A 27,672-nucleotide genomic window follows, 5' to 3' on the forward strand; every position below is an offset into this window, starting at 1 on the left:
TTTATAACCCTTCCTAGCTTTGTTTGGCTCCAGGTGACACTGGTCACCCAGGGAGGCACTCTCTTTTTACGCAGTTATCTTGTTGAGCGTAGTCTCCCTGAACCAGTAAACTCTGGGGCCAGGGATTAGTGTCTGTTGGGTTCGCTGCAGTGTTTCCAGTGCTTAGAACAGTACCTGGTGCACCACAGGCACGCAATAGAGGTTTGCCCAGTGAATTTTTATTATGTATTTACTGAAAAAGTCCAAGATACTGTTAGGGGCACAGTTAGAAACGTAGCCCCTACCATTTTCTCCCTCCTGGGTGTTTGTGAGGATGCTGTGCCTGTTTCACCAGCCCTAACACGGGATCTGAAGTCACCGTTTCTATGCTGGCCGCGTCAGCTCGATGCCCTTAGGTGTAGTCCTTAAGTGATGGCGAACCTTTTGAGCTCGGCGTGTCAGCATTTTGAAAAACCCTAACTTAACTCTGGTGCCGTGTCACATATAGAAATTTTTTGATATTTGCAACCATAGTAAAACAAAGACTTATATTTTTGATATTTATTTTATATATTTAAATGCCATTTAACAAAGAAAAATCAAGCAAAAAAATGAGTTCGTGTGTCACCTCTGACACACGTGTCATAGGTTCGCCATCACTGCCTTAAGCCAATTCCCCTTGGGCTAGGCTCAGACTGAGTTTAGCCTCCAGCCGCCCTTTCGGCTCCCATCAGGCCCCGCCCCGGTGGGCGGAGCCACGGCCGGGCCAGCACCTGTAAAAGTTCGGCCGGTCGCCGCAGTCACTCACCCGAGCGTCTTGGCCGAGCGCACACGCCTCGCGCGCCATCCGCCCGCCAGCCCGCCGGATCGTCAGCACCGCGACCCATGTCCCGCCACAAGGCCGGCTGCATGCCCCGCTGAGTCGACCCCGAGGAGCCCGCCGCCCACACCGACGACGAGACGGCGTGAAGCCCGAGCCACATCCGTGGCCCCTACAGGCCGCGGGACTGCAGCGGGGTTCCCCAAAGTTAGTGCCCGCGCCGGGCCGCCTCGAGGGCGCACCCCGCTCCTGCCCTAGCCTGGTGCCCGCCGTCGGTACCCTTCTCGCCCTCGGCTTGCAGAACCAGTCGGCGCCGTGGACTTCTCTGGTCCCTAATCCTCACGACCGCCAACCCTGGACTGACAAACACCCAGATACGTTGACCTGCGGCCTCTGCCTGCAGACCTTCCCGCTGAAGGCCATCGCGGCTTTCATGGACCACAAGCAGCAGGGCTGTCAGCCCTCTGGAGGCCCCAGCCCTGGCCCGGACTCAGAACTTGAGGACCCGAAGGTCTTCACTTGCCTCCGCTGTGGCCGACAGTTCACCAAGGCCTGGGATCTGCTGCGCCATGTCCAGTGGGACCACGGACTGTCCATCTGCCTGACGGAATCCGAGGCCCCAGAGACTCCACTGCTGCTCCTGGCCGAGGTGGCTGCAGCCATGTCAGCAGTGGTGGTGGGGCAGGAAGTGGAGGCAAAGGGCTCCCGGGCGAACAGCCTCCCCCGGCGGAGCCCCACCTGCTCTGTGTGCATGAAGACCCTCAGCTCCTTCAGGAGCCTCAAGGTGCACATGCGCTCGCACACGGGCGAGCGGCCCTACGCCTGTGACCAGTGTCCTTACGCCTGTGCCCAGAGCAGCAATCTCAACCGCCACAAGAAGACCCACCACCGGCAGCTGCAACCTCAGAGCCCCTACACGGCCAAGGCCAGTCAGGAACAGGCCTCAGCTGCCCCTCCGAAGCCAGCCGCCCATGCCGCTGCCCCAGCCAGCACTCTCCTGTGCAGCCGTGAAGGGGCTGGAGCAGCCGACACAGCAGGTGTGCAGGAACCTGGGGCTCTAGGTGGTGGAGCTCAGGCTGGTCCTGGTGGGGACGGTTGCGGCGTCGCCATCAAGGAAGAGAGAATCAACTCTGCCCAGATCCCAGAGAAGTTGCCTAAGAAGAGTCCAAAGACAGTGGGCAAGAGCCATGGGCCCGGGGGCAGTTCTGAGTTCTGTGGGAAACGTTTCACCAACATAGGAACCTGACTGTGCACCGGCGCTCACACACCGGGGAGCGGCCCTATACCTGCGAGCTCTGCCCCTATGCCTGTGCCCAGAGCAGCAAGCTTGACCGCCACCACCGCATGCACGGTCTGGGGCCTGGCGGTGCTCGCTTTGAGTGCTCCCACTGCCCTGTGCCCTTCCGCCTGCGGGCCACCCTGGACAAACACCTGCGGCAGAAGCACCCCCAAGCAGGTGGGGAGGCCTGAGTGGCAGGAATGCCCTTCCCCCCTGCCGTCCCTAGTACCACTGCTCATGTATCTGTTGATCATGTCCTGCTGTGAATAAATCCTCCCTCCCTCTAGTTAATAAATAAATAAATAAATAAAAAATAAATAAATAAAGATAAATTTTTTTAAAAATTACTGCCGAAACCGGTTTGGCTCAGTGGATAGAGCGTTGGCCTGCGGACTGAAGGGTCCCGGGTTCGATTCCAGTCAAGGGCATGTACCTTGGTTGCGGGCATATCCCCAGTAGGAGATGTGCAGGAGGCGGCTGATCGATGTTTCTCTCTCATCGATGTTTCTAACTCTCTATCTCTCTCCTTTCCTCTCTGTAAAAAATCAATAAAATATATTTAAAAAAAAAATTACTGTCGCCTGGCCAGCATGGCTCAGTGGTTGAGCATTGACCTATGAACCAGGAGGTCACAGTTTGAATCCCGGTCAGGGCATGTGCCCAGGTTGTGGGCTTGATCCCCATTGTGGGGCATGCAAGAGGCAGACAATCCATGATTCTCTGTCATCATTGATTGCCGGAAGCCGGTCCATCCTTGCTGCTTGACACAGTCGCTGCAGGGAAGAAACATCTGCACAGCATATGTTTCAAGGGACCTGGTGTATATGGCATACTGTTCTTAATATGTTTGCTCCCTTTCTTGGTGCTATGTGTTTTAACCAAGGTCACCTCTCTGAGAAAGGTTGTTTCCCCAGGTAGGGATTTTTCCCGGAGGTTAGGGAGGGAATAAAACCCCTTAACTAAGTGCCAGGCGGGTAGTTAATCACTTTAACTACGAACAATCATGCTTAAGCTACATAATCTTTACTCCCTGGAATGGAGATAAGAAACGCCCTAACCTTTGGAATAGAAATTGATAGGATTAAAACCAACTGGTATAAATACAGATGTAATAAGACAATAAAAGACAGAACCTGGCTACAGAATCTGGCGAGAGGAACCTGGCTATGATGATCACCTGAAAGCTGCCTCCGTGTCCTTCTTCGCCGACTCCGTTCACACCTTGGGGAACCCCTGGACCTGCTGGGGCTGGACCCCAACAATTGATGTTTCCACCTCTTTCTCCCTCTCCCTTCCTCTCTGAAATCAATAAAAATATTTTTTAAAATTTCTTTTGGGTTGAGCACTATGACATCCAGCACTGTTCAAGGCCCTGAGACAGGTCAACCAATTAGGCAAGTCTTGCTGTCACTCCTGACAGAGGGCAGACAGCACCACCTCCTGCACACAGCCCCCTCAGCCGAATATCTCATCCTCGAGGATCTGATTTCTCCTTCATCCCTCTAGCATTTGCTTTCTGAGTTGCTCCTTTGATCCTTGCTTATTCTGACTATCTTATGCTGCTCTTTATCTGTCCACATGTGTTTGCTGCCTCATTGGACGGTGAGTCCCTCAAGGGCAGGACTGTGCCACCTTCATTTTTGTATTACCCAAGGCTCCTTCTGCCAGACAGACACATAGTGGGTCCTCAATTATTTTTGGAATGACCCAATAATAATTTCTAAAAATCCAATTACAGGAATTCGGTTTAGCTAGAAACTTCAGGCTCCCAAGCCAAAAATTTAATAAAGACTCCCTTTATTCTTTGTTTAATGCAACATAAACAGCGAGGCAGCGTTTGCCTCCCTTCTTCATAGCATAAGCACTGCTTGTGTGATTTAATAGATGAACAAGAATGTCCTTTATCCATGCGTTCTCTTGTCATCTGGGCTACTTAACACCTCCTTTCCCCCCACTCGAAATCTGATGCGAATAGTTATTGAACTGAATTGAAAGCGGATCTGACCGTCAGCACACTTTAGACCAGCCGTGGGCAAACTACGGCCCGCGGGCCGGATCCGGCCCGTTTGAAATGAATAAAACTAAAAAAAAAAAAAAAAAGACCGTACCCTTTTATGTAATGATGTTTACTTTGAATTTATATTAGTTCACACAAACACTCCATCCATGCTTTTGTTCCGGCCCTCCGGTCCAGTTTAAGAACCCATTGTGGCCCTTGAGTCAAAAAGTTTGCCCACTCCTGCTTTAGACGGTTTAGCTAAGTGTAAATTTGTAAAGCGTCGGAGGCACGTTGTATTAGAAGGGTCTGGCTGCACGGTAATTATCCCCTTTGATGATCAAATCGGGGATTCGCAGTAAGAACTGCCTGTAACATTCTCAGCCTGTGACTTGTGTCAGACGGAGGAGAGGGGAGAGGGGCGGCATGGCCAGGGTGTCTGTTCCTCAGCTCTGTGATGGAGCCGAGTAGGGATGTGGGGGGAGGGGAGCGGGGGCGGGCCTGGGGTGGTGTGGAGAGCTGAGGTCATGCTGAGCTACCAGAGGAAAAAGCCGCAGTGTGTCTGGGCCCTCCTCCTATAAATCATGAGCTTTGCAGCGCTGCTGGAAAACCGAGTGCTCTGTTTCATTTTCCGACCCGAAGCACTGGGGTAGGTAACAGAGGCTGCTTCTTTGAGAACAGGCAAGCCCTGCTGTCTGCAGGAAGCTGGCAGGACACCTGCTCCAGCAGCCAGTCCCTCTGACCCAGCAGGAGGGCTGAGGCCACAGACCAGGCAAGTCTTGGGCCAGGCCCAACAGTCCGCCACACTCCCAGGTGGGATATCTGATGTTTCTCATAGCAATCATCACCATGGTAACAAAGTAATGATCTGTGAAATCATCTTCCTCCACTACTAAGCAGGACAGTCCATCAGGAAAAGACTGTCCATTCATTTCATTAATCCTTTATTCCCAGGGCCTAGCATTGGGTCTATGCTCAATGAATGAATGAATGAATGAATGAACGAACTGCTACAGCATCCAGCTGCCTTACCTATAGCCTCGTGGGGATCGGGCGGGTGGATTCCTTGGCATTGACCCCTCCAGCATGGATGAGGTGACCCAAATGAACCACTAGGGCCATTGCAGAGCCAGACTGGACACTACCAGCCTGCCCTCATCACATCTGCAGACCACCGACAGAGGCGTCCGCCCACCCACCTCAGCCCCACTCCTTCCACAGAGCATCCCTACCATTCTTTCCCCATTAACCCCGCCCTTTCCAAACTGCCACGCACTTTACCATCCACCCCACGCTGCTCAAAGTGCTGCACTGTTCATTCATTCACTTATTCCATCTAAAACAATTTATAATGCTACTTATTCACTTATTTCACCTCACAAACAATGATAATTGCATTTATGCTTTGGAAAGGGTTGCATGTGCCCTGGCCACCAACCAAGTTCCCAGACTCGCCAGGATGTGCGTAGTTTCAAACATTTCGTGTTAGCTGCATAAATGCCCTTTTGCTTTTCAGATGCCGTGACCTATTTTTAGTTGGGAAAATAGGTCACCTTAGAACTACTTCTCTTGTGTCCCTTGTGGTGGCTGGCATGCCTGGCCTCATGGAGGCCCTGGGCAAACAGCACCGTGGAATGTTAGCAGGAACAGGCTCTCACACATCCTCTCCCTGTGAGCGGGAGACCAGGCCCAGGACGGCCCGACAGTCAGCAGGACCAGGGATTTCACCGCCCTGCTGGAGAGGCTGGCTCACACTGCCCACTTGTTACCATTTCTCCTCCCGCCACAGAGGGAGGCCGTCCAGCTATCCTGTGGCCATTGGGGGAAGCAGGTCTATATTTAGGCCTGGAGGGACCACCACCTTCTCAGCTGCACAGAGATGAACACAGCCTCCCTTTCTCCCCTAAACCCCCAGTGCAGCCTGTTGCGCCATCTCTCTGGTGGGAGAACAGAACTCTGGTTGGGGGTGCTGGGACCTTTTAGAGTTGATTCCTCTCTTTTGGGCCCCAGGCCTCCACCCCAGATGCCTCAGATATTGATGAGATAAGGCTACTGCTAAGAAAAAAACACCCACAGTCGAAGCATTTGGTAGCTGTCTGTGACTAATAAAAACCTGGACTCCTGGAATCAAATTTTTGCAACAGCTTCAGTCCCTGTGGTTAAGAGAAGAAAAAGCTTTTTCAGGTCTCAGGCCCTTCCAGAAGGATGTGAGAGAGTGGAGGGCAGGGCACCCGCTTCTCCCAGCTCTGTCCTCCTCATCCCGCTGTTGGCCTCTGGGCTGTCTGCTGTCACAAAAGAGAAACTGAGTCTCTGGGGCCACCGGGGGAGAGGCCACTCCTAATCCTACAGCCTAGAGATTTCCAATCAGTTCTGGTAATCTAACTGCTTTTGCAAAGGAGCCTATAAAAAGTGGGTCAGGAAGAAGGTGAGGTGGGAGGTAGAGAAAAGGAAAAGACCTGACTGTTCCTGATCTAACCACACGTGGCCCCAGACACAAGCCTTTCTATGAGCACATGACTTAGCAATGCACAAAACAGCCAGTGAGAGGTTTGCGAAGAGGGCATCTGGATTTGTAATCTCTCCTTATCTAATGCTTTTTCCAATCAGTCTGCCCGCCAAAGACCGGAAACAAAGCCTCTCCATTTAAGAACCTCTGAAATCCTGGGGGCGGGGGGGGGGGGGGGGGGGGGGGTTGTTGGGGCTCTGTTTTCTAGGTTTAAAACAGATCTGTTCCCTTGGAACCAACAGTCTTCCCCTTTTATTTTTCGCTCCTGCTTACCTCTTGGCAAGATTTTGTGGTTTTAAGGTTTGAGACTCATTGTCCCTGTGAAAAGGCTGTTTTACAGCGAGGTGTCCAGAGACCTCTGAAGGGTTAGCTGCTTCAGACATACGGCTGCAAGCCTCAGGCTCCACTTGGACCACAACCCACGTGTCCTGCCTGCAGCTCTGGGGTCTAAAACTTAGAATACATAGGAAGAGGTGACAGAAAAGGGAGAGCTGAGACTTTGCCTGGCTAATTTTCTGGATGAAATGAACCCAGGCTGGTCAATCAGTTGTAGGACGAACTCCATAGTCTGCAAGCACTTTTACAAAGGCATCTGATTTCCCCCCCTTAAGAATATTTAAAAATATCTTGTAAATGATGAGTGCATGCTGTGTTGTTCTGACATTGTAATCATTGCCGCTCTGGATTAGCTAAAAGGATTGGGTTCAACCCGCTTATCTTAAAGAAGAGAATGGAGTTGCCCAGTGTCCTAGCTGCTGGCCAACAGGTAGCTCCGGGTCCATACCTGTGAACTCTCCCTTGGTGGGGTCATTCACACAAAGAAGGTGTGCTCTTTCCCGGCTTTAGAAGGAAATTTATGAAGTGTCAAGGGGCCACCGGGATGCCCCAAGCAGATGCAGGAGTCCACTGGAAGCAGTTAGCTCATTGAGTGAAATTCCATCAGCTGGGCCTCACGGCTTAGTGACTCATGCCTCTGGCATCCCAGAGTGGGATGAACTTGGTCTGGACTGATGCACAGTTTTCTTCCACTCTCTGCTTCAGAAATTCCAGTGTGTTCCTGAGAAGGCCCACGCCTATGAGGGTCATCTCTCATGGTCTGTGACCTGCCCCCATCCTCAAGAGGTCAAGGAGGATGGATATTCTAGAGCTGGCTACACCTCTGCAGAGTGAGGCTATGAAGGGATGGGATGTCCGCACCTCATTCATTGGACTAGTCCAGTCATTTACACCTGGGGTTCCAAGACACAGAGAAAGCCTTAACTGACCCTTCTCTTTGACCACACTCCACTCTTGGCCACATTTTTTCCCCACTTTTGAATGTATGGTTCCCTAACTGGGGGAAATTGAGAGAGGACTTTAGCTCTTACACTTTGTTGTAGAAGAGTGAGGACAAGAAGTCTGCTCCTACTTTCAAGACCAAGGATGTGAGGAGCCAGAGAAGAGGCAGGGAGAGAGGCAAGCACACACACTACCAGCATCCCATGTGTGTGTGTGTGAGAGAGAGAGAGAGAGAGAGAGAGAGAGAGACAGAGAGAGACAGAGACAGAGCGAGATTAATTCACACAATGGTAGACACTGCCAATAACCAGCTGTGGGCGCCTGCTGTGTGGGCTGGGTGGGTGCATTTTCGTAAGTGTGGAGTAACAAGGGATCTTAAAACTTGGCAATCTTAAAATGCCTTATCCTGTTTCCTCCCCAGTATAGAAATCTAGCTGCAATTTTCCTGATCAGAGGCCATCCAATTCCTGTTTGAGTCACTCCAGCGACAAGGAGCTCACCACTAACAGGGCAACATCACCCACTGCAAACGGGCAGCCCTCAGTGTGACAGAATTTTGATGCTGAGCTGAAATGTACATCCCATTACCTTCCCACCCATCTTAATTCTGGGAGTTAATACAAGCATTATAAGCATTGCCTCTAGGATAACACTTCAAATGTTTGAAGAGAGCCACCATGGCCCCCACCACCAGATTGCTTTTCTTGACCCAATATCTTCATTTTCTCATATGAAACAGTTTCCAGACCTATCCCCATCCTGCTGGTCCCTCCTCTGGGTGTCCTAGTTAAGAGATGGCCCCAGAACTGAACCCTGCATTCATTTCTTGGTCCAAAATGCAAAGACTTTAGGGAAATAACTCTTCTTTTACGTATGGGTTTATATTCACATTTTTTAGCTGCCATATCATCGCTGTGGCTTATACTGAGCTGTTAGTCAACCAACCCAACCCCCTTCAGGGATATTTGAAATATAATGAATACTTTCCAGTCACTTGCCATAGCTTTTGCTCTGTGGCTGATCGCCCTCCCCGCCCTCCACCCCCCTTAACCTTGATATAGGACCTTCTATTCATCCCTAATATGTTTTAGGGCCTATTATTTCAACCTACTGAGGTTTTTCTGCACCTCATTCCATAATGTTCTATTCCCACAACCCTTCATGGTTTTCTGTCTAAAATGAATTTGATCAGTACTCATTTTACTCTCCATGTAAATTTCTGAAACTTGATGGAGAGGCAGGAGAGGAGCCCTGGGAGACATCATAGAGCCCATCCACTGTGTTCACACTGGCCACTCAGCAGCTGTCCTGGGTACCATTAGTCAGCACACCGTGTCTCCGCCCACTGGCATGCCCAGCAAACCTCTATCTCGTCCTCTCGTCCACAACATTAATAAGAGACATTTCTTTAAGCCAAGAGAAGTGACTCCGTGACTTCAGCTCCTGACAGGCTATTACATGAGGTATTTCAGAGAAGCTTCCCAGCAGCTCACAGAAATCCCCTTAGGTGGTCTGGGCGGCTCCCTGCCCATTGGGCCAGCTCTGCCAGGAAGCACAGGCTTTAGCCACGAAATCCTGGATGGAAGAATTCTCTGGCAACTCTCAAAGGCTCTCCTCAGACATCCTGAGATCCGGGCCCTTTCATGACCTACTTTCATCAGACACCACAGGGAAGAGGTACAGGGCACTGCCCATCAGTTGAAAACTTTCTCAGTGTCTGTGGCTGGACATGAAAGCCCCCAGTCTGGCTTGTGGGAACCAATCATCTGTCTCGCAGGAACCAGTCTGGCTCGATTTGTAGATGGTAAGAGGGAGGCCTTCTAGGAAAGTGCAGAGTTTGAAAGGTGGTGGAAGTCATCTGGCCCTTCAACTCGATGTCGCCCAGGTAGTCCTCTCTGAGCTACTGTAATTCATTCAGGATCTAGGCCCCTTCCCGTTTCCCCAAAGGCATGCATCTTGCCTTCTCCGATTATAAGGCTGGAGGACAAGGGCCAAGTTTTCCTTCCCTAGTGGTGTCCCAGACTGTGATGTGCATACAGCAGACACCCAGCAAATGCCCAGCATAAGGGTGGGTACCAAGCTTTCCTACCATGGATTCTCTACCCTTCCAGAATGAGAAAGTACTGTCCAACATATTTTTTCAGTCATGTATCTACCTATTCTACCAATTAATTCTACCCAATTTTCATATGACCTCATTTCCCCTTCAAATGCTCAGCATTAGAAGTGCCCATAGAGGTAGCTAATAAAACTTCTCTGTTGAAGTGATACTCACAGAATCCTTTTCCAGAATCATTTTTGTACATTTTGGCCTTTTGCTTCAAACCATTAGTGACTTTCTTATGCCCAGAACCTGGATCTTCATTTGACAATCAAAGTGGATTATCCTAAGGTTCTAGGCTGAATAGAGGCCCGTTAAAGATGTTATAAATACGCTCAGTTTCTAGTAGGCAGGGCAATGCTATAAAGCAGTGGTTCTCAACCTTCCTAATGCCACGACCCTTTAATACAGTTCCTCATGTTGTGGTGACCCCCAACCATAAAATTATTTTCGTTGCTACTTCATAACTGTAATTTTGCTACTGTTATGAATCGTAATGTAAATATCTGATATGCTATATGTGTTTTCCGATGGTCGCGACCCACAGGTTGAGAATGAGTTGCATCTATGTACTTCTCATCGCTGTTTAGTTTGATGTTTCATCCTGGGAGACTCTTCACCTAGGGGATAATGGTCTTTGATTTGCATTCCTGGGAAGAAGAACATTTGGGAATCGGAGATATTGCTCCCATTAGGTACCTAGCATTATTTCTATTGGATAAAATGGTGACTTAGATAGAGCCCCATGCCCTCCAGGAGCTTCTAATCTCATTGGAAAGATGGGATACATATAAATGGTGCTAATTATTCTGTATGAGATTATGAAGAATGGAGATGAAAAGTGTGAAACTGGGTTGGAAAAGCCCAAATCATAGACTTCATGGTAAAGCAAAGTTGTCATCAGCACCTGGAGCACTAAATAAAATACAGCAACTATAAGAATCTCTTCTAGTTATTCCTAAAAAAATTGCATTTGAAGAATGTTGGCGAGAGGTGGTCTCATCCTGCCAGCTGAGAGAGGGCTAGAGATCCTTTCCCATGCTACAGTGCAGGCTTGGACAAGTTCCCAGCATGCTCTAGGAATATATGAGAAAAGAGCAGGACCGTGTGAGTCATGAGAGGAAACATGAAGACCACAGTCTGGGTAGAACTTCCTCTGAAGCCCAAATAGGGCAATTTCAAGAGTCACCTTTCTTCAGCATTAGTCTTGGGGTTAAAGCACAGTTCAGGCTCCTTGGCCTGGACTCATGCAGCTCCCACTGCCCCTTGGGGATGACATCCAGCATGTTCCTTGAGAAAGAGGCCTTGGCTGCCTCCGCCTCTGGCCCTATGCCCCACATTTCCTGCACAGAGGAGCAGTGCCATAAATATCTGCTAATTTCATTGTTTAAGTGGAGAGCTTGTTGAAAAGATAAATCTGAAATGAAGCCATAAATGTAGAAGAAGGGTCACGAGCCTCTTGCCTTTCCCAGATGCTGGCTCGGGCCAGGCTGGCAACCTCAGAGTCATCTGCGAGAGCTGGAAACAGTAACCGGGCCCCACAGTGGGAGGCGCTGATGCAGCGGGTCTGAAGGGAGACCCCAGGGCCTGCATTTTAATAACAGTGAATCGTACGTTTATACACAACTGGAATAAACAGTCCAGGAAATGTTTTCTCTATTTTTTTTATCAATGTCAAGAAACTTTAATATACATACTATTCAAACCCATGATTCCATAAATCCACTTCTTGTCAAAAATTCTATTGAAATGATAAAAAATGAAATCATAGATTATGAACAATGATATGTATAGTAATTCTATGTATACTGATCTATACATGTCCAATATGCAAGAAAGGATAACTACATTATAGCAGGTTCATAAGATAAAATATTTGGCAACTAATAAAAATAATGGTTTGGAGAATCTTTGATAACATGATAAAATTTTCATGATACATAACAGAATTAAAATTTTAGATAGAAAACTTGGAGTCATAAGATTTCAACATTATAAATATCACCTAATATCTGCATTTTTAAAGTGATTCTGCTCCCCAGCTACATTTGGGAACAACTTCCCTGTGGTAGCCACCCTCCACGATGGCCCCAGCGATCTCCACCTCCTGCGTTCACTCCCTCGGGTAACCTCCTCCCACACTGTACACAATTGTTTTGTGTGACTAACAGAATACAGCAGAAATGAAGGGGTAGCACTTCCGAGATTAGCTTAGGAAATACTGTGGCTTCTAAGTTTTGCTCCCTCTCTCTTTCTCTTTTAAATCACTCACTCTGGAGAAAAACATGTCTTAAGGAAACTTAGGCAGCCTGCGGAGAGGGCCAGAGGGCCCCCGCTGACAGCCAGAAAGAAACTAGAGCCTGCCAGCAACCACATGAGTCACCTCGGGAGAGGATCTCCCAGCCCCAGCAGCCCGACTGCAACCTCATCAGAGACTCTGAGCAGAATCAACCAGCTAAGCCACTCCTGGATTCCCGACCCTACGATCTATGCGAGATAATATAAGTTTGTTGTGTGAAGCTGCCAAATCTGGGTGGTAACTTGTTACGTAGCAACTGATAGCTAATACATTTCCCTAGTCCAAAGGGCAAGCTCCCGAACATAGCACAGAGGCCTTTCATGCCCACCTTTCCAGTTGAACTTCTCATGACCCCCAGATTCACATTTTTCTTGAGCAGTACTGGCCTGCTTATCCCCAGTTCACACCTCCATGCCTCTGTGCCTTTGCCCAAGCCATTCCCCACTGATGTCCTTTCCCCACTGATGGCATCCCCTTCTCCAGAAATCCTCCCTCACCGGCCCCCACACCAAATCATGTTGGCTTGGTCCCCCTCCTTAGTGCTCACACACTTCTTGAAATCAGTAAGCGAAAAGTGAGCTACATGTAGAAAAGGAAACATCTGCCCGACCAGTGTGGCTCAGTGGTTGAGTGTCGACCCAAGGCACATGCCTGGGTTGCAGGCTCGATCCCCAGTGTGGGGTGTGCAGGAGGCAGCTGGTCAATGATTCTCTCTCATCACTGATGTTTCTATATATCTCTCTCCCTCTCTCTTCCTCCCTCTGAAAACAATAAAAACATATTAAAAAGAGAAAAAGAAAACATCCACATGAAGGAGTCATCAAGAACACGACTTGCCTCTACGTGGTTGATCAACGAATTGTCGAATTTGAACCCAGGAATCCTTTTCTCACTGCACACCACACCCACGTCTTCGGTGTGCTTGCAGTCGGCGACACCCCACCCATTGGAGGTGCAGGCTGCGAGGGTTGCCTCTTTGCCGGTGCAGTAGACATTGTCCAACCAGATGGGCCCTGAAGGAAGCAGAGAAGAGAAAAACCAAGTGTGATGTCAAAGTAGGTTTGAATGTTGGGGGGGCACCAAAGTTGCACACAGAAAGAGAATTTTTCTCAAATCTGGGCAGCTGTGTGTGGTCACCAATTGATGTTTAGCATGTTAAGACATTGCATATAGTTCTAGACCAGCCGTGGGCAAACCACGGCCCGCGGGCCGGATCCGGCCCAATAAAACTAAAAAAAAAAGACCGTACCCTTTTATGTAATGATGTTTACTTTGAATTTATATTAGTTCACACAAACACTCCATCCATGCTTTTGTTCCGGCCCTCCGGTCCAGTTTAAGAACCCATTGTGGCCCTCGAGTCAAAAAGTTTGCCCACCCCTGCTCTAGACCATCTGGATTCCCTTGCCAGAGGGATGTGGTAGCTTGAACATGATCAGGGTAGAAATCAGCGTTGAGCCAGGATGTCACATGGTGTAGGGGAAGGAGTGGGGACTTTGGATACTAAGCTAGATTTGAATTCTGGCTCAGATTTGGTTAAAGCCTTTTCCTCATCAGTAAAGTGGGGATAATAAAGACCCTTGAATCGCAGGAGTTTGGGCAGGAGACATAATACATGGCACATGTCTAGTTTATTGTTGGCCCATAGTTACTGAAAAATGATAGCAATGATGATGATGATGATGATAGTTATACTGACTATGATGCAAGCCAGACTCACCTTCACCTGTAGCAGAGGCTGGACCGTGACCCCTCAGCCATCCTGCACTTGAGGCTTTGAAGGCATTTCCCTGTGTCACCTCCCCTGACTTCCCCATACTTCAGGGAAGAGGATGAGGTGACCTTGTTATTCACACTTCACAGATGCAGAGCTCTGGCTCAGAGAGCAACTCACTCTGCAGGCCACCCCCTGAGCCTGGTGCCCTGGTCCGTTCAGTGTTCTTCTCACTGCCTGAAACTTCCATCCACTGACTCCAAGACTAACCCACAGAGCCACCTCTTACTTTTCAGAAGTCAGGTGACAACGATGTGGAGAAATTGGAACCCTTGTGCACTACTGCTGGGACCGTAAAATGGTGCACCCACCATGGAAAGAGCATGGTAGTTCCTTAAGATATTAAAAACAGAATTGCCATATGATCCTGCAAGTCCCAGAAGAATTGAAAGCAGGGCCTCAAAGAGATATTATATTAGCACACCCATGTGTCTTACACCATTATTCACAATAGCCAAGAAGTGGTATATTCATACAGTGGAATATTATTCAGCCTTAAAAAGGAAGGAAATTCTAAAAAATAAAAAAGGCAAATCAGCATGTTTCCACTTACTAGGTACTGCGTGTAGTCAAAATGCATAGAGACAAACATAGAGTGGTGGCTGCCAGGGCTGGAGTAGTCGGGATGGGGAGTGGTTGTTCAATGGGGACAGAGTTTCAGTTTCCCAAGATAAGAAGTGTTCTGGAGATGGTTGCACCACCATGTGAATGTACTTAACACTACCCAACTGTACACTGGAAACTAGTCAAGGTGGCATGTTTGTTTTGTGTGTGTGTGTGTGTGTGTGTGTGTGTGTGTGTTTAATATTTTTATTGATTTCAGAGAGAAAGGTAGAGGGAGAGAGAGATTGAAACATCAATGATGAGAATCATTGATCGGCTGCCTCCTGAACGTCCCCACATCGAACCCACAACCCCCGCATGTGCCCTTGACTGAATCGAACCCGGAACCCTTCAGTGTGCAGACCAATGTGCTATCCACTGAGCCAAACCGGCTAGGGCAAGATGGCATGTTTGTTTGTTTTTTAAATATATTTTATTGATTTTTTACAGAGAGGAAGGGAGAGGGATAGAGAGTTAGAAACATCGATGAGAGAGAAACATCGACCAGCTGCCTCCTGCACACCCCCCACTGGGGATGTGCCCACAACCAAGGTACGAACCCGGGACCCTTCAGTCTGCAGGCCGTCGCTCTATCCACTGAGCCAAACCGATCAGGGCAAGATGGCATGTTTTTAATGTTATGTGCATTTTACCATAATTAAAATAAAAAGTTTTTAAAGTGCCACAGGGTGTTTCAAATAGTGATTTTTATAAGTGCCACTACAACATGAAAGGAAACAAAATCAGCTAAGCCTGTCACTCTTCCTAACGCTCCATGTAGAACCCTATAGTATAATGAGGTCAGATAACAGGGTTTCCCATTCTTTCTCAGGCTGGGTACTTCATTACTCGGTCAACTACTTAAACAAGCCTGTTCCCCATTTCCAAAGTGAAAACAATGACACCCAACAAACAGGTTGCCATGGATACTCAATGAGATAATCTTGCGCCTAGTACATGTTCAACCTCCCTTTCCCCTTCCTTCTCCCAGTAGGTCAGAAAAACAATGAATACTGTTGTTTCCATGATGCCAGGACGAAGCAGATAAAAACACTCCCATTGTAGAGATGAGAAAACCAAGGAGACCCTGAGGCTCTGAAGGTCAGGGAGAACGCAGGCCAGTCTCCTGACATCGATGTCCTGATGAAACGTGTCCACTGTGACCGATGGCTGCTCAGGGCCCCAACAGGAGTGCTTTGGACACAGTGAGGGGAACAAAGAGCTATTGAAAACATCTGGGCTGAGGTTTTCCAACTGGTTTCTCAATTTGGCCTGGTTTCCAAGCCATCAAGCTCCACTGAAACATATGCTCCCTACCCGATTGCTGTTTCAACAACAAACCAATGTTTGTCTTGCTAAGTAGCAGCAAGGACAAGACCCTCCACGGTGGACGCGGCCTCTTCCTGGGAACATTCTGAAGCAATGCTGCTGAAGGGACAGAGGTGGGGGAGAGAAGCAGCGCCCTTATTCTGTCTGCAATGAGAGGAACCATCCTTGTGAAGGGACAGGGAGCCAGATAGCACACGGCTAGAGGCAGCGTGAAAAGCTAAAAAATTTACACCAGGGTCTGCTTAACTTCTCATAAGGAATGTTTGCAATTAGCCCCTGGAGTGTTCGTGGGAACTGACTTAACCTCAAAGAACTGCTTTCTTTCTTTCTTTTTTAATGTTTTATTGATTTCAGAAAGAGGAAGGGAGAGGGAGAGATACAAACATCAATGATGAGAGAGAACCATTGACCAGCTGCCTCCCGCACGCCCCACACGGGGGATTGAGCCCACCACCTGGGCATGTGCCCTGACCGGGAATCGAACCGTGACCTCCTGATTCATGGGTCGCCGTTCAATCACTGAGCAACACCGGCCGGGCAGAACTGCTTTCTTAAGAAGCTTCAATTCACCCCCAATTATTCTACTCTTTGCACATTCTCACCAGTTATTTTTTTCTTAGATGGTGGAAACACAAACTTCTCTGTAGCCCAAGACAGCATCACCATGCGTGTATTCTCGTGTGGCCTGAATTCATTACAATTTCTTTCCTGTTTACTTAGTGCCCATCAACTAGACCAGGGGTGGACAAACTTTTTGACTCGAGGGCCACAATGGGTTCTTAAACTGGACCGGAGGGCCGGAACAAAAGCATGGATGGAGTGTTTGTGTGAACTAATATAAATTCAAAGTAAACATCATTACATAAAAGGGTACGGTCTTTTTTTTTTTTTTTAGTTTTATTCATTTCAAACGGGCCGGATCTGGCCCGCGGGCCGTAGTTTGCCCACGGCTGAACTAGACTGTCCTGATTCTAAAGCAGCCATCCCTGGCTCTGCCCACTGGAGACAGATCTAGGCTCAGTGCTGCAGATGCCATCTACCAGCTGCTAGGAAGGTGGCATTTGGGTCACATGGTGGGGGGTCAAACCTTGGACACAAAAGCCAATCAATCAGAAGCAAAACTTCGTTTCTCCCTTTCCACTCACGTACTCTAAGAAATGCTTCTGACATAAGCAGAAGAGATGTATAAACACATCCACAGACCATTTGCAAGAGGGAGATCAGAAATGAATTTCTACTTGAGCACCAGAGCTGTCAGGGAAATGGAAATTGTTCAAGTTAGAATCTTCCGTCACCTTGAGAGGAGTAGGTGACAGTGAGCCCTCCCGGAGGGTCTCCTCAGAGGGGAGCAGCTGCACATCCCAGCTCTTCCATAGAGCTGACTCTCGGGATCAGCCTAGGGCAGTGGTCGGCAAACTGCGGCTCGCGAGCCACATTAGGCTCTTTGGCCCCTTGAGCGTGGCTCTTCCACAAAATACCATGTGCCGGCGCGCATGTACAGTGCGATTGAAACTTCGTGGCCCATGCGCAGAAGTCGGTATTTTGTGGAAGAGCCACACTCAAGGGGCCAAAGAGCCGCATGTGGCTCTCGAGCCACAGTTTGCCGACCACTGGCCTAGGTGAACACACCCACAGCCTGGTCGAAATCTCTGGTCACTATGCCATGTACTGTTTGCCACCTGTTCTTAATAATCTCCCAAATTGACACGAATCAATATTGACTAAGTTACCACTATGAACCCAGTGCTAAAATCCTAACTGATTAAATCAGTGGTTCTCAACCTTGGCTTCACATTAGAATCACCTGGGAATCTTTTCAAAATCCTGATTTCTGGGCCTCATTCTCTGAAAATTCTGTTTCTTTGTTATGGGGTGGAGCCACAACATTAGTAACAAAGAAACAGAATTTCCGGAGGATGAGGCCCAGAAATCAGGATTTTGAAAAGATTCCCAAGTGATTCTAATGTGCAGACAAGGTTGAGAAACACTGGATTAAATCAAATATTTATATTTAAAAGGTCTCCCATCATATAAATCAATTTACCACTTTATATGGATAGCATGTTAAATTATTATAGCATCTGTTTCTCCCTTCCTCTCTTTGATACTTCTTTCCTATATCTTGATGGTTTCAATATGCACACAGATTACCTTTCCAGTACTTTTGGACTCATTGTCACTCAACCTCCTCTCTCCAGTGACTTTCCTCCACCCTACGTCAGCTACTATCCCATGGCCATAGACCTTGTCATTAGTAATAACCATACCCCCCCATCTTCATTTGTATCCTTGTGCCCTGTGCCTATGTCCCTACCCCATCTCTCTAGCAGACTTCTTCTAGTATTGCAATCTCTGCAGAGACCCACAATCCATTGATCCCAGCATGCGACTGTCGGTCACTCCTCCATGCAGCACCTTCCATGGACCATGATTTGAATTCCTCTACTCCCTTGAACTTTTCTCCCGTCCTCAAACCTGAATGACAAAATCTGAGCCAGGTCACCACCTCTCCAGCCACCCCTTGCCCACTCCTGGGCAGATGAAAGTGGAGGGGGGACCACACCCATTTTGTCTGATGACGGGTAAATTTTAAGTTTGGGTAGAAATAAAATAAAGTTATCGCTGTCAAAAACAAACAAACCCCACAGTCATTAGAAAGTACTTGTTATAAATATTTAGGCTTAGCTTGGCTGGTGTGGCTCAGTAGTTGAGCGTTGACTCATGTACCAAGAGGTCACGAGTTCAATTCCCAGTCAGGGCACATGCCCAGGTTGCAGGTTTAATCCCCAGTAGGGGGCGTGCAGGGGGCAGTGGATGGATGTTATTCTTATCAATGTTTCTATCTCTCTCTCTCCCTCTCCCTTCTTCTATTTCTAAAATCAATTAAAAAAACATCGAAAATAATAAAATAAATAAAATATTTAGGTTTAGACAGCCTGGAATAGAAAACAAAGTTGATGTTACCCCCAGATCACTCAACTAGCAGAATAAACAGAGATGTGTGACTTCAGAGAAGTGTCTGGAGTTTTATAAAGAAGACAGGAAATGGGTTTAAGAGCCCAGCACTTGCTAACTCGTTCCTCCTAGAAACCCAGAGTCAGAGTCAGAGAACATGTCACTCTAAGTGCAGTTACTCCAACAGGGTATGTTCAATTGCACAGAAGTGAAACATGCATGACATGGGATTTTCTTTCTCTGATAACTTCTAGAATAACAGAAAGCCAGGGTCTCAAGGGACCATAACTATGACCTAATTCACTGAACCCCAAACCTGGCTATGTACACAGTCACTTGAGAGGTTTCCAAAAGCCACAGGGTCCTAGACTCCAGCCCAGACCCTAGCCCAGAATACCATGGGTTAGGCCCCCCAGGGATGCTTATGCCATCAGCTGGCATTACTCCATCGGTCCCAGATGAGACTCTGGGCACTTCTGCTTTCGTCCAGGCAGTCAAGTTGCTTTACCAACTCAGGGATGCCAACTCTCCGCTTCTGGATTATTTTTTTTTAAATAATGCTCTCCATCTGAATTTACTTTCCAACTTAGGCTCATAAACTATGAAAGTTTCAAAAGTTCTTTACATATATATATGTATATATAGATAGATATATATTGATTTCAGAGAGGAAGAGAAAGGGAGAGAGAAAATCATTGGTCAGCTGCTTCCTGCATGCTCCCCACTAGGGGTCCAGCCCGCAACCCAGGCATGTGCCCTTGACCGGAATTGAACCTGGGACCTTTCAGTCTGCAGGCCGACGCTCTATCCACTGAGCCAAACCAGCCAAGGCTCAAAAGTTCTTGAGACCCAACTTCCAGAGTGGGAAACTGAGGGCCAAGAAGAATAGCATTTTGTGCTTAAGGACAGAGTTAGTTAGGTCAGCAGCAGGACTGTACTCAGGTTCTAGGCTCCAACACCTGCCCTCCCTCTAAGCTCTTCCCCCTGCCCCATTCTATATAATAAAGAGGTAATATGCAAATTAATCCTCACACCCTCACAATGGCTGCCTATGACCAGGCCTGCAGGGGGATTAGTGAGGGACAACCAAATGACTGAACAGCAGGCTGCATGGGGTGACTAGACTGGCAGGGGGGTTAGTGAAGGATGACCAAACAACTGAACAGCAGGCTGCGTGGGGTGACCAGGCTGGTGGGGGGGCCATGAGGGACAGTTGGGGGTGACCAGGCCAGAAAGGGGTGCAGTTGGGGGCAATGAGGCTGGCAGGGGGGCCAGTGAGGGGTGACTAGGCCAGTGGGAGGGGGCAGTTGGGGGTGACGAGGCTGGCAGGGGCAGTAAGGGGTGACCAGGCCAGAGGGGGGGCAGTTAGGAGCACAAGGCCAGCAGGAAGGGGGCAGTTAGGGGCAACCTGGCTGGCAGCGGGGGGCAGTTAGGGGTGACCAGGCTACACGCAGAGGCAGTGAGGGGTGATCAGGCTGGCAGGCGGAAGAGGGGACAGTTAGAGGCGACCAGGCAGGCAGGCAGGTGAGCGATTAAGATCCAGTGGTCCAGGATTGTGAGAGGAATGTCCGACTGTCTGTTTAAGGATTGGGCCTAAACTAGCAGTTGGACATCCCCCAAGGGGTCCTGGATTGGAGAGGGTGCAGGCTGGGCTGCGGGGACACCCCCCCCCCCCCCCACCCCCCGAGTGCATGAATTTCATGCACCAGGCCTCTAGTTAGTGATTAACCCAAAGCAACTATGTTCCTGCTATGGCCAAGCTCAAAATAGCACCTGAGTGTTGAACTAGGGACAGGAGCGTGTGGAGTCAGAACGTGGCCTCTGGCAGCCTTTGTAAGAAAGAGCAGAAGGAAGCCCTTGGAAAGTTGGTGGGGAGGAAGGCACCAGCTCCTCTGGCCGCTGCAGCCCCAGCCAGGCCACATGCTGGGGGAGAGGAGCACAGACTGACTCAGCCCCTGCCTAAGGCACCCACCAGTTTGGTTCACCAAGGACACCAGACTTTTCGCACTAAAACTGGGGAATCTGGCAAGCAGGCCCGTTTGACACTGTAGGGTTCCCCAGCACCCGCCTCTCCTACCTTCTTGCACAAACACAGAAGGCTGCCCAGATGGAATTATCAGGAATTTAGACTTGACAGCGACTGCAGATTTCTTTCCCAGGCTAACCGCATGCAGCCCATCCCGGGTTTTCCAGGGGACGTGCACTAGTTCCAAAGCACAGAGTGTTACCTTCCCCTTTGCCGTAGGAGGAGCTGGGCGTCCAGGACTTGGCCTCCACGTATCCCAGCTCCCGGCAGACGACGTGGGCAGCATGGATGGAGAAGTCATCATCGCACACGGTGCCCCACTGGCCCTGATAGTACACCTCCACCCGCCCCTCACTGTGCTTCCTCTTCTGCCCCGCCAGGCGCAGCTGGATCTTGGCGACATCGGAGGGCACCTGAGGCCGGTGGTACTCGGGCGCGGGCTGCTGGAAGTACTCCGGGTAGTGGGGCCAGCTCTCGTACTGCGCCAGGCTCCGCAAGGGGAGGAGGGAGAGCACAGCCAGGCAGCTGCAGAGGCAGGGGCCTCCCAGCCTCGCCATGCCTACCCTCTGGCTGGACAGCCTCTCGGAGCAGGGAAGGCAGCGGGTGCTTCGGGCTACAGGCAGGAGCTCCTAGAAGAGAGGAGAGATGCAGGTTACAGAACTCTCCAGAATCTCCAGGGACTTCCTACTCTTTTGCTTAGTAGTTAAAGCCCTTCACACTCAAGACTCCAACCTCCTCTCTTCTCCCACCTTTCATTTCAGCCAGAAAGGTCTGTGCACTCCCTTCCCCTCTGCCCACCCAGCTTCCCCTATCTCTGAATTGCCTTTTCCCCCACAAGGTTCCTGGCAGAAAATGAAGCACACGAAGACTTAATTTGAGGCGAGTGTTTTAAAAGGCTATTTACAGAGCCAGGAGCAGAGATAACAGTAATACCCGGGCTGGCCATAGAGAGGCGCTGTTGGCACCCAGGCTGGAAGCGCAGGGAGGACATGGTTACCAGAGCTGGCGGAGTGGCTAAGCTCAGAGGGCCACCTGTTTGGAGCTGTGGCCTTAGGGAGGGATCTCAGAGCCAACCCACAGCAACAGAGGCAGGGGCCTCACTCTCCTCCTCTCTCCCCTCCCGGGGCCTCCCATTGGGCAAACCCAAGCCCATTGGTGGAGTCTGCATGGATTGGCCTCCTGGGCACAGGGGATGGTGGAGGGAGAGAGCAGGTGGGAAGGGCTAGCAGAGGGTCCCCAGCACTCTCTCTCTCTGCCCACCTCTTACACCTCCTCAAGCTCCAGGGCCCAGCTCAAATCCCTCCTTGGGCAACATCCCGCTTCCAAATCAGGCTTATTATCTAGACATTCTTCTCACCCTTCCCAGATGTCCCCAAGGTCACAAACTTCTTAAGGGCAGGACTTCTCTGGCTCCTCCAGAGTGAACAGTATAGGTTCATGGACCTGTTTCTTGAATGAGAGGGTGATTTGTTCCAGGGCCCAAGCCGCCGGGGAAATGCTACATGACTCTCAGGGACTCCCATGTAAGGTCCTCCCTCCCTCTGGACCGTCGCTGACCTGGATGGAAGTAGCCTCTTCCGGGGCCTGAGAATAACAGCGGGAGGCCTGGAGTCTGTCCCTACTTGCTCCTGGGCAGCTGTTCCCTCTGAGCACACATCTGACCCCCTGGGCTCTGCCTTCAGACATCAGCACATGCCCACTGTGCCTCTGGTCGCAGCATGTCTTATACTGTGGACCACGAGACGGTGTGAGAAGGTCAGTAGCAAAGCCCCTTGAACAGCTGGACACAGGGCTTATCCTTGGCTGAACTGTGGCTTCTGCAAGCAGCAGCCTCGGAGTGCAGCCTTCATGCACATCTCACCCTCGGGGAGGCCAAGGGTGCCCTGGTAACAGTTCATAGATCCTGTCCCCGCGGGGTGCAGGGCTGAGAGCCGCCTGCTCTTTGTACAGAGGAGAGGCATAGAGTTCTTCAGGGCAAACGGAAAAGAGGCCGAGTGGCCTGTCACCGGGGAAAGGAGGGCTGCACAGCAGAGTGGGGAAGAGCGGATTCTGGAGCCAGATAATCGGAGTGTGAATCCGAATTCTGGCCCTTACTAGCTCTATGACCTTGGGCAAAATGCTTCCCTTCTCTGCGCTTCAGTTTCCCGTATGTCGAGTGGATGATAATTATATCTAGCTCATAGCATTGTTTTGAAGATTGAATGAATGACATCTAACAAACACTACAGGAGCATCTGATAAATAAAAATGTAAAATTCTCAAGATCATGGTCACCAGGCCCAGACTGAGCCCGCCTCCCAGAGTTCCAGAGTAAGGTCATGAAACAAGACCATGTGCCTTGGCCCTTTCATAATTCAGAGAGAGGGAACAACTATCTTAAAGGGACTGCAGGTGTGTCTTGTGGAAAAGGAAATATGCTTGGCATATGGGGCCCCCCAAAACAAAACCAGGACCAGGAGGTGGAAACTAAAGGGTGACATCGTACATTTCATTTTAACCAGGTCCAGAGGGTAGGCCAATCGTACTCCTCATGGCTCACCACCATCAAACGAAGGACCAGATAACTGCCCAGAGCTGCCCAGGAGGGATGATGTCACTTGGCGAGAGGCAGTTTCACAGCTGCGGCCCCAAGGGGCAAAAGCCATCACTGTGTCTTTTACACACAGCACCTCATGTTTCTGGCTTCAGCAGACCAGCTTGTATTAGATAAACTGGAATAGGCAGATAAAGTTCTGAAGGCATATATTTGAAGACACTGGAACCCTAGAGGCAGCAAGAGTCAAGAATCCCCGAGAGATAGGAAGTGTACTGAGGTGAGCCCAGCACCTCTGTCTGCTTTTCCCCTCCAGGCATTCGCCAGTTCCCAAGGCATTGGCCAGGAGGCTGAGGAGCTTGCTTGGGGCAGCCTCCCAGAACAAAACCAGGAGTTCAGAGCCTTCTAACAGGAGGTGGGGCTCTGTTAATTAGGCCCGGGCTGGAGTGGAAAGGGCCCAAGTCAGAGCAGAGCTGTGTTCTATTGTTAGAAAGCTCTGGCATCCACATACTTGGAATTCCCCGGGAGAGGAGAGAGAGAACGTAGAAAAGAACTGTTTGAAGAGATAACAGCCAAGAATTATTTAAAATTGATGACAGATTATCAGCCCAAGCAGTATAGTTTATGTAGAAACCACGTCTGAGCACGTCAAAACCCAGCTGCAGAAAATCCAAGGCAGAAAACCTTAAAAGCAGCCAGAGTATAAAAGGAGCATTACCTCCAAAGGAGCAACAGAAGACGAACAGCTGAACTCTTAACAGAAAACAAGGAGACGAGGGAGGCAATGGCATGACATTTTCAAAAGGATGAAAACAATAGCAGTGAACCTAGAATTCTGGAACTGCTGGAGAGAATGAAGGTAAAACAATGACACTGCAGACAAACAAAAATGGAGAGAATTTGTTAGCAGAGGATCCATAAAATGTTAATAGTAAAAAAAGTTCTTCAGGCCAAAGGAAAACTGACCCAAGCTGTTAGTATGGAGAAGCAGGAGGAATGAGGGTATAGGAGGGGCAGCTATGTAAGTAAATCTAAATGAGGATCAACCTTGTGAAAACAATAAAATGACTCATAGGGTTTAAAATATGGGTGGGCACAAGTAGGTTTACAGTTAAAATACAAACAAGTAATACAATAATTAATAAATAATATAATACAAGAATAAACTCTGTTTCGCATACCCACAACTGTAAAGCTCATTTTGCCCACCCCAGACTATGCATCATTAAAAGCATGGCAACAACAGCACAAAAGGTAGGAGGGGGTTAAATGAACCGCGTTTCAAGGTTCTTGCATTGTCTGGAAGTGGTAAAAGTACAATTTTCTATTAGACTTTATAAAGTCTAATAGGTGCATGTTGTAATCACCATAAGAGTAAAAGCAAAGTAGCATGAAGAGGGTACTAAGGGGAGGAGTGATGAAACTATTAAAAAACCTAGAGGCCCGGTGCACAAAATCTGTGCAAGGGGGAGGGAATCCCTCAGCCCGGCCTGCACCCTCTTCCAATCCAGGACCCCTCGGGGGAAGTCTAACTGCCAGGTTAGGCTCAATCCTGCAATCCAGGACCACTGGCTCCTAACTGCTTGCCTGCCTGCCTGCCTGCCTGATCACCCCTAACCACCATGCCTGCCTGCCTGATCACCCCTAACCACTCGCCTGCCTGCCTCATCACCTCTAACCGCCTCTGCCTTGGCCCCCGCCACACAACTTCATCCAGAAGGACATCAGGCTATCCGGCCTAATTAGCATATTATGCTTTTATTATTATAGATACTGATTAATTCAAATTAAAGTAGAGGAAAAAGTAACACAAAATAGTTGTCACAATAAAAAAAAATAGTAAGATGGGGGATTTAAACCCAAATATATCAAGAATGACATCAGATGATTTAACAAAACAATATTACTTTATGTTTTTTTCAGAAGACAGAGGTTTACAGTAAAAGGGTGGAAAAAGATATTCAATGCAGACAATAACTGGTACGAAGTCAGATAAAGTCACTTTCAGACAAGAAACATTACTGTAGACAAAAAGGGACAGATTATGATGATGCAAGAGCCAATCTGCCAAGAAGACATAGACTCAATATAATAAAATAAATATTGACAGATGTAACAGGAAAAAATTGAGAAATCTGTAATCATAGAGGGAGGTTCTACACACCTCTGTCAGTCACTGATGGAGCAGGCAAAAAGATCCTTGCGCTGAGATGTGAAGGACATGATTAACAAACGTGGCTAATTGACAAGGTTTTATCAACCGTATTCAACGACTACAGAAGACAGATTCACTTCAAGTTCACATGCAAAATTAACCCAAAGGGACCCTAAGTTGGGTCATAAAGCAAGATTCACCACATTTAATGAAGTCACACCGAATGTGTTGCCTGACTATAATAGAATTAAGCTAGAAACCAATAATAAGAGAATAGCTAGAAAATCTACAAATATTTGCAAATGTGATAAAAGGGAAAATGAACTATTAGGGCATTCATTCACTTAATAAACACCATTGTTAGCCCAGGAGGATAGGAGGCAAAGAGGGGTTCAGCGAGTTGCCTGAGGTTGCACCAATGGAAAGTGGCAAGCGAGGATGTGGACGAGGGCAGCAGGCTGACCTGGGCTGCGTCCTTCGCCGCTGTGCTTACTGCCCCAGACAGCTTCCCCGCAGGCCAGCCTGTGCCTGCTACCTCCCACAGTCTCCCTCTCACCAGAGCTACAGAGGCCTCCAGTCCACCTATTCTTATCTCAAAAAGAAATGAAAGAAAGTGTTCCTTTGTTTTTAAAAAAGAAATCTTAATCTCTGGGTGTGCATATCTATAAACTGCTCCACCCATCATCTTGGAATCTCTAATCTGTGGGAATGGCCAGTGTTCAACTCCTAAATCTTTCTAGAAAAGTGCTCCTGAAATGTTTGCTTCTTTGTACGGCTTTCTCCTACTCCTTGCTCTGGGGAATTGTAAATGATTGCACCCAGCTGCTTCTCTCCTCTTTTAAAAATAACTTTTATGGGGTTTTGTTGTTGTTGCTTCTTATTGCCAAAGTTATACCAGCTGGAGATAAAAATGTGGACAATGCCATAAGTAAAAGAAAGAAAAACATTTGCAGCACCACTGCCAGAGGTAACTGTTAATACCACTGTGGTGTGTACCTCTTACAACCCTTTTCTGTACATAAATATTTGCTTTTCAAAATTGGAATCATCAAATATCACATGATCTCACTTACATGTGGAGTGTAAGGAACAAAATAAATTGATGAACAAGATAGGACCAGTGACATGGAAGCGTGAAACAGACTAACAGATCTGAGGGAGGGCGGGAAGGAGGGTGGGAAGAGATTAACCAAAGAATTTATAAGCGCATGGACACAGACAATAGGCAGGTGAAGGCGTGGGGTGGGGTGGGAGATGGGTGGAGGCAGGGCAGAGGGGGAAAAAGAGGGGACATCTGTAATACTTTCAACAATAAAATAAAATTTTAAAAAACTGGAATCATCTACATAGTGCTTTGTAAACTGCTCTTCACATTTCTCAGTATATTGCAAACATTATGCCTCATTGTCTCTTATTTTACGAAACTTTTATTATACAGTATTCAATATTTTTTAATATATTTTTATTTATTTCAGAGAGGAAGGGATAGATAAAGATAGAAACATCAATGATGGAGAGAATCATTGATCGGCTGCCTCCTGCACACTCCCTACTGGGGATCAAGCCCACAACCCGGGCATGTGCCCTTCAGTCCACAGGCCCACGCTCTATTCACTGAGCCAAACCAGCTAGGGCTTCAATATTCCATCTTATAATGTAGCAGTGGGAACTGTAACCCACCCCACCATTCATTTGGCATTGTTTCTGTAGATGCTGACTCTGACTAACAGGTAGCTTGCAGCATGTTTGTATAAGAAGCCTAGGAACTAACCAGAAGATAAAGACTCCGGCCTGCAGTGAGCCCAGTTCCGGGAAGTTTGCTGACCTTCAAACAGAGAACCAGGATGATGAAGGCCAGGAGGACGCACAACAGACCATCTCTTGACCGGTTTCCAGGTCCTGATTGGAATGACTGTCTGGCCTGCACTTAGAGAACTTTTCAATCCCGTCCCCTTGATCTCTTTGTTCTGACTTGCCTCACCCTCCTTATAAAAACCTCTGCCTGCTCTGGGATGGGGAGATGGGCTTTGTGACAAGAG

The 27,672-nt window shown here is 48.5% G+C and overlaps 1 protein-coding gene and 1 pseudogene across 1 annotated transcript in view; one reads left to right on the forward strand and one right to left on the reverse strand.

The window, feature by feature from the left end:
• LOXL2 (lysyl oxidase like 2) overlaps nucleotides 1-27,672 on the reverse strand; it is a 106,518-nt gene that overhangs the window by 49,614 nt on the left and 29,232 nt on the right. The window contains exons 2-3 of the mRNA XM_070416596.1: nucleotides 21,148-21,574; nucleotides 13,096-13,271 (exon numbers count right to left, since the gene is read on the reverse strand). Of these exons, the coding sequence (XP_070272697.1) occupies nucleotides 13,096-13,271; nucleotides 21,148-21,502 (531 nt within the window). The 5' untranslated portion in view covers nucleotides 21,503-21,574. The remainder of the gene's footprint in view (nucleotides 1-13,095; nucleotides 13,272-21,147; nucleotides 21,575-27,672) is intronic.
• On the forward strand, nucleotides 865-2,269 carry LOC139011208 (zinc finger protein 296 pseudogene; annotated as a pseudogene).

Source organism: Myotis yumanensis, unplaced genomic scaffold (assembly GCF_028538775.1).
Source record: "Myotis yumanensis isolate MYYU_CA2020_CCGP unplaced genomic scaffold, mMyoYum1.0.hap1 SCAF_5, whole genome shotgun sequence".
NCBI classification, from domain to species: Eukaryota; Metazoa; Chordata; class Mammalia; order Chiroptera; family Vespertilionidae; genus Myotis; species Myotis yumanensis.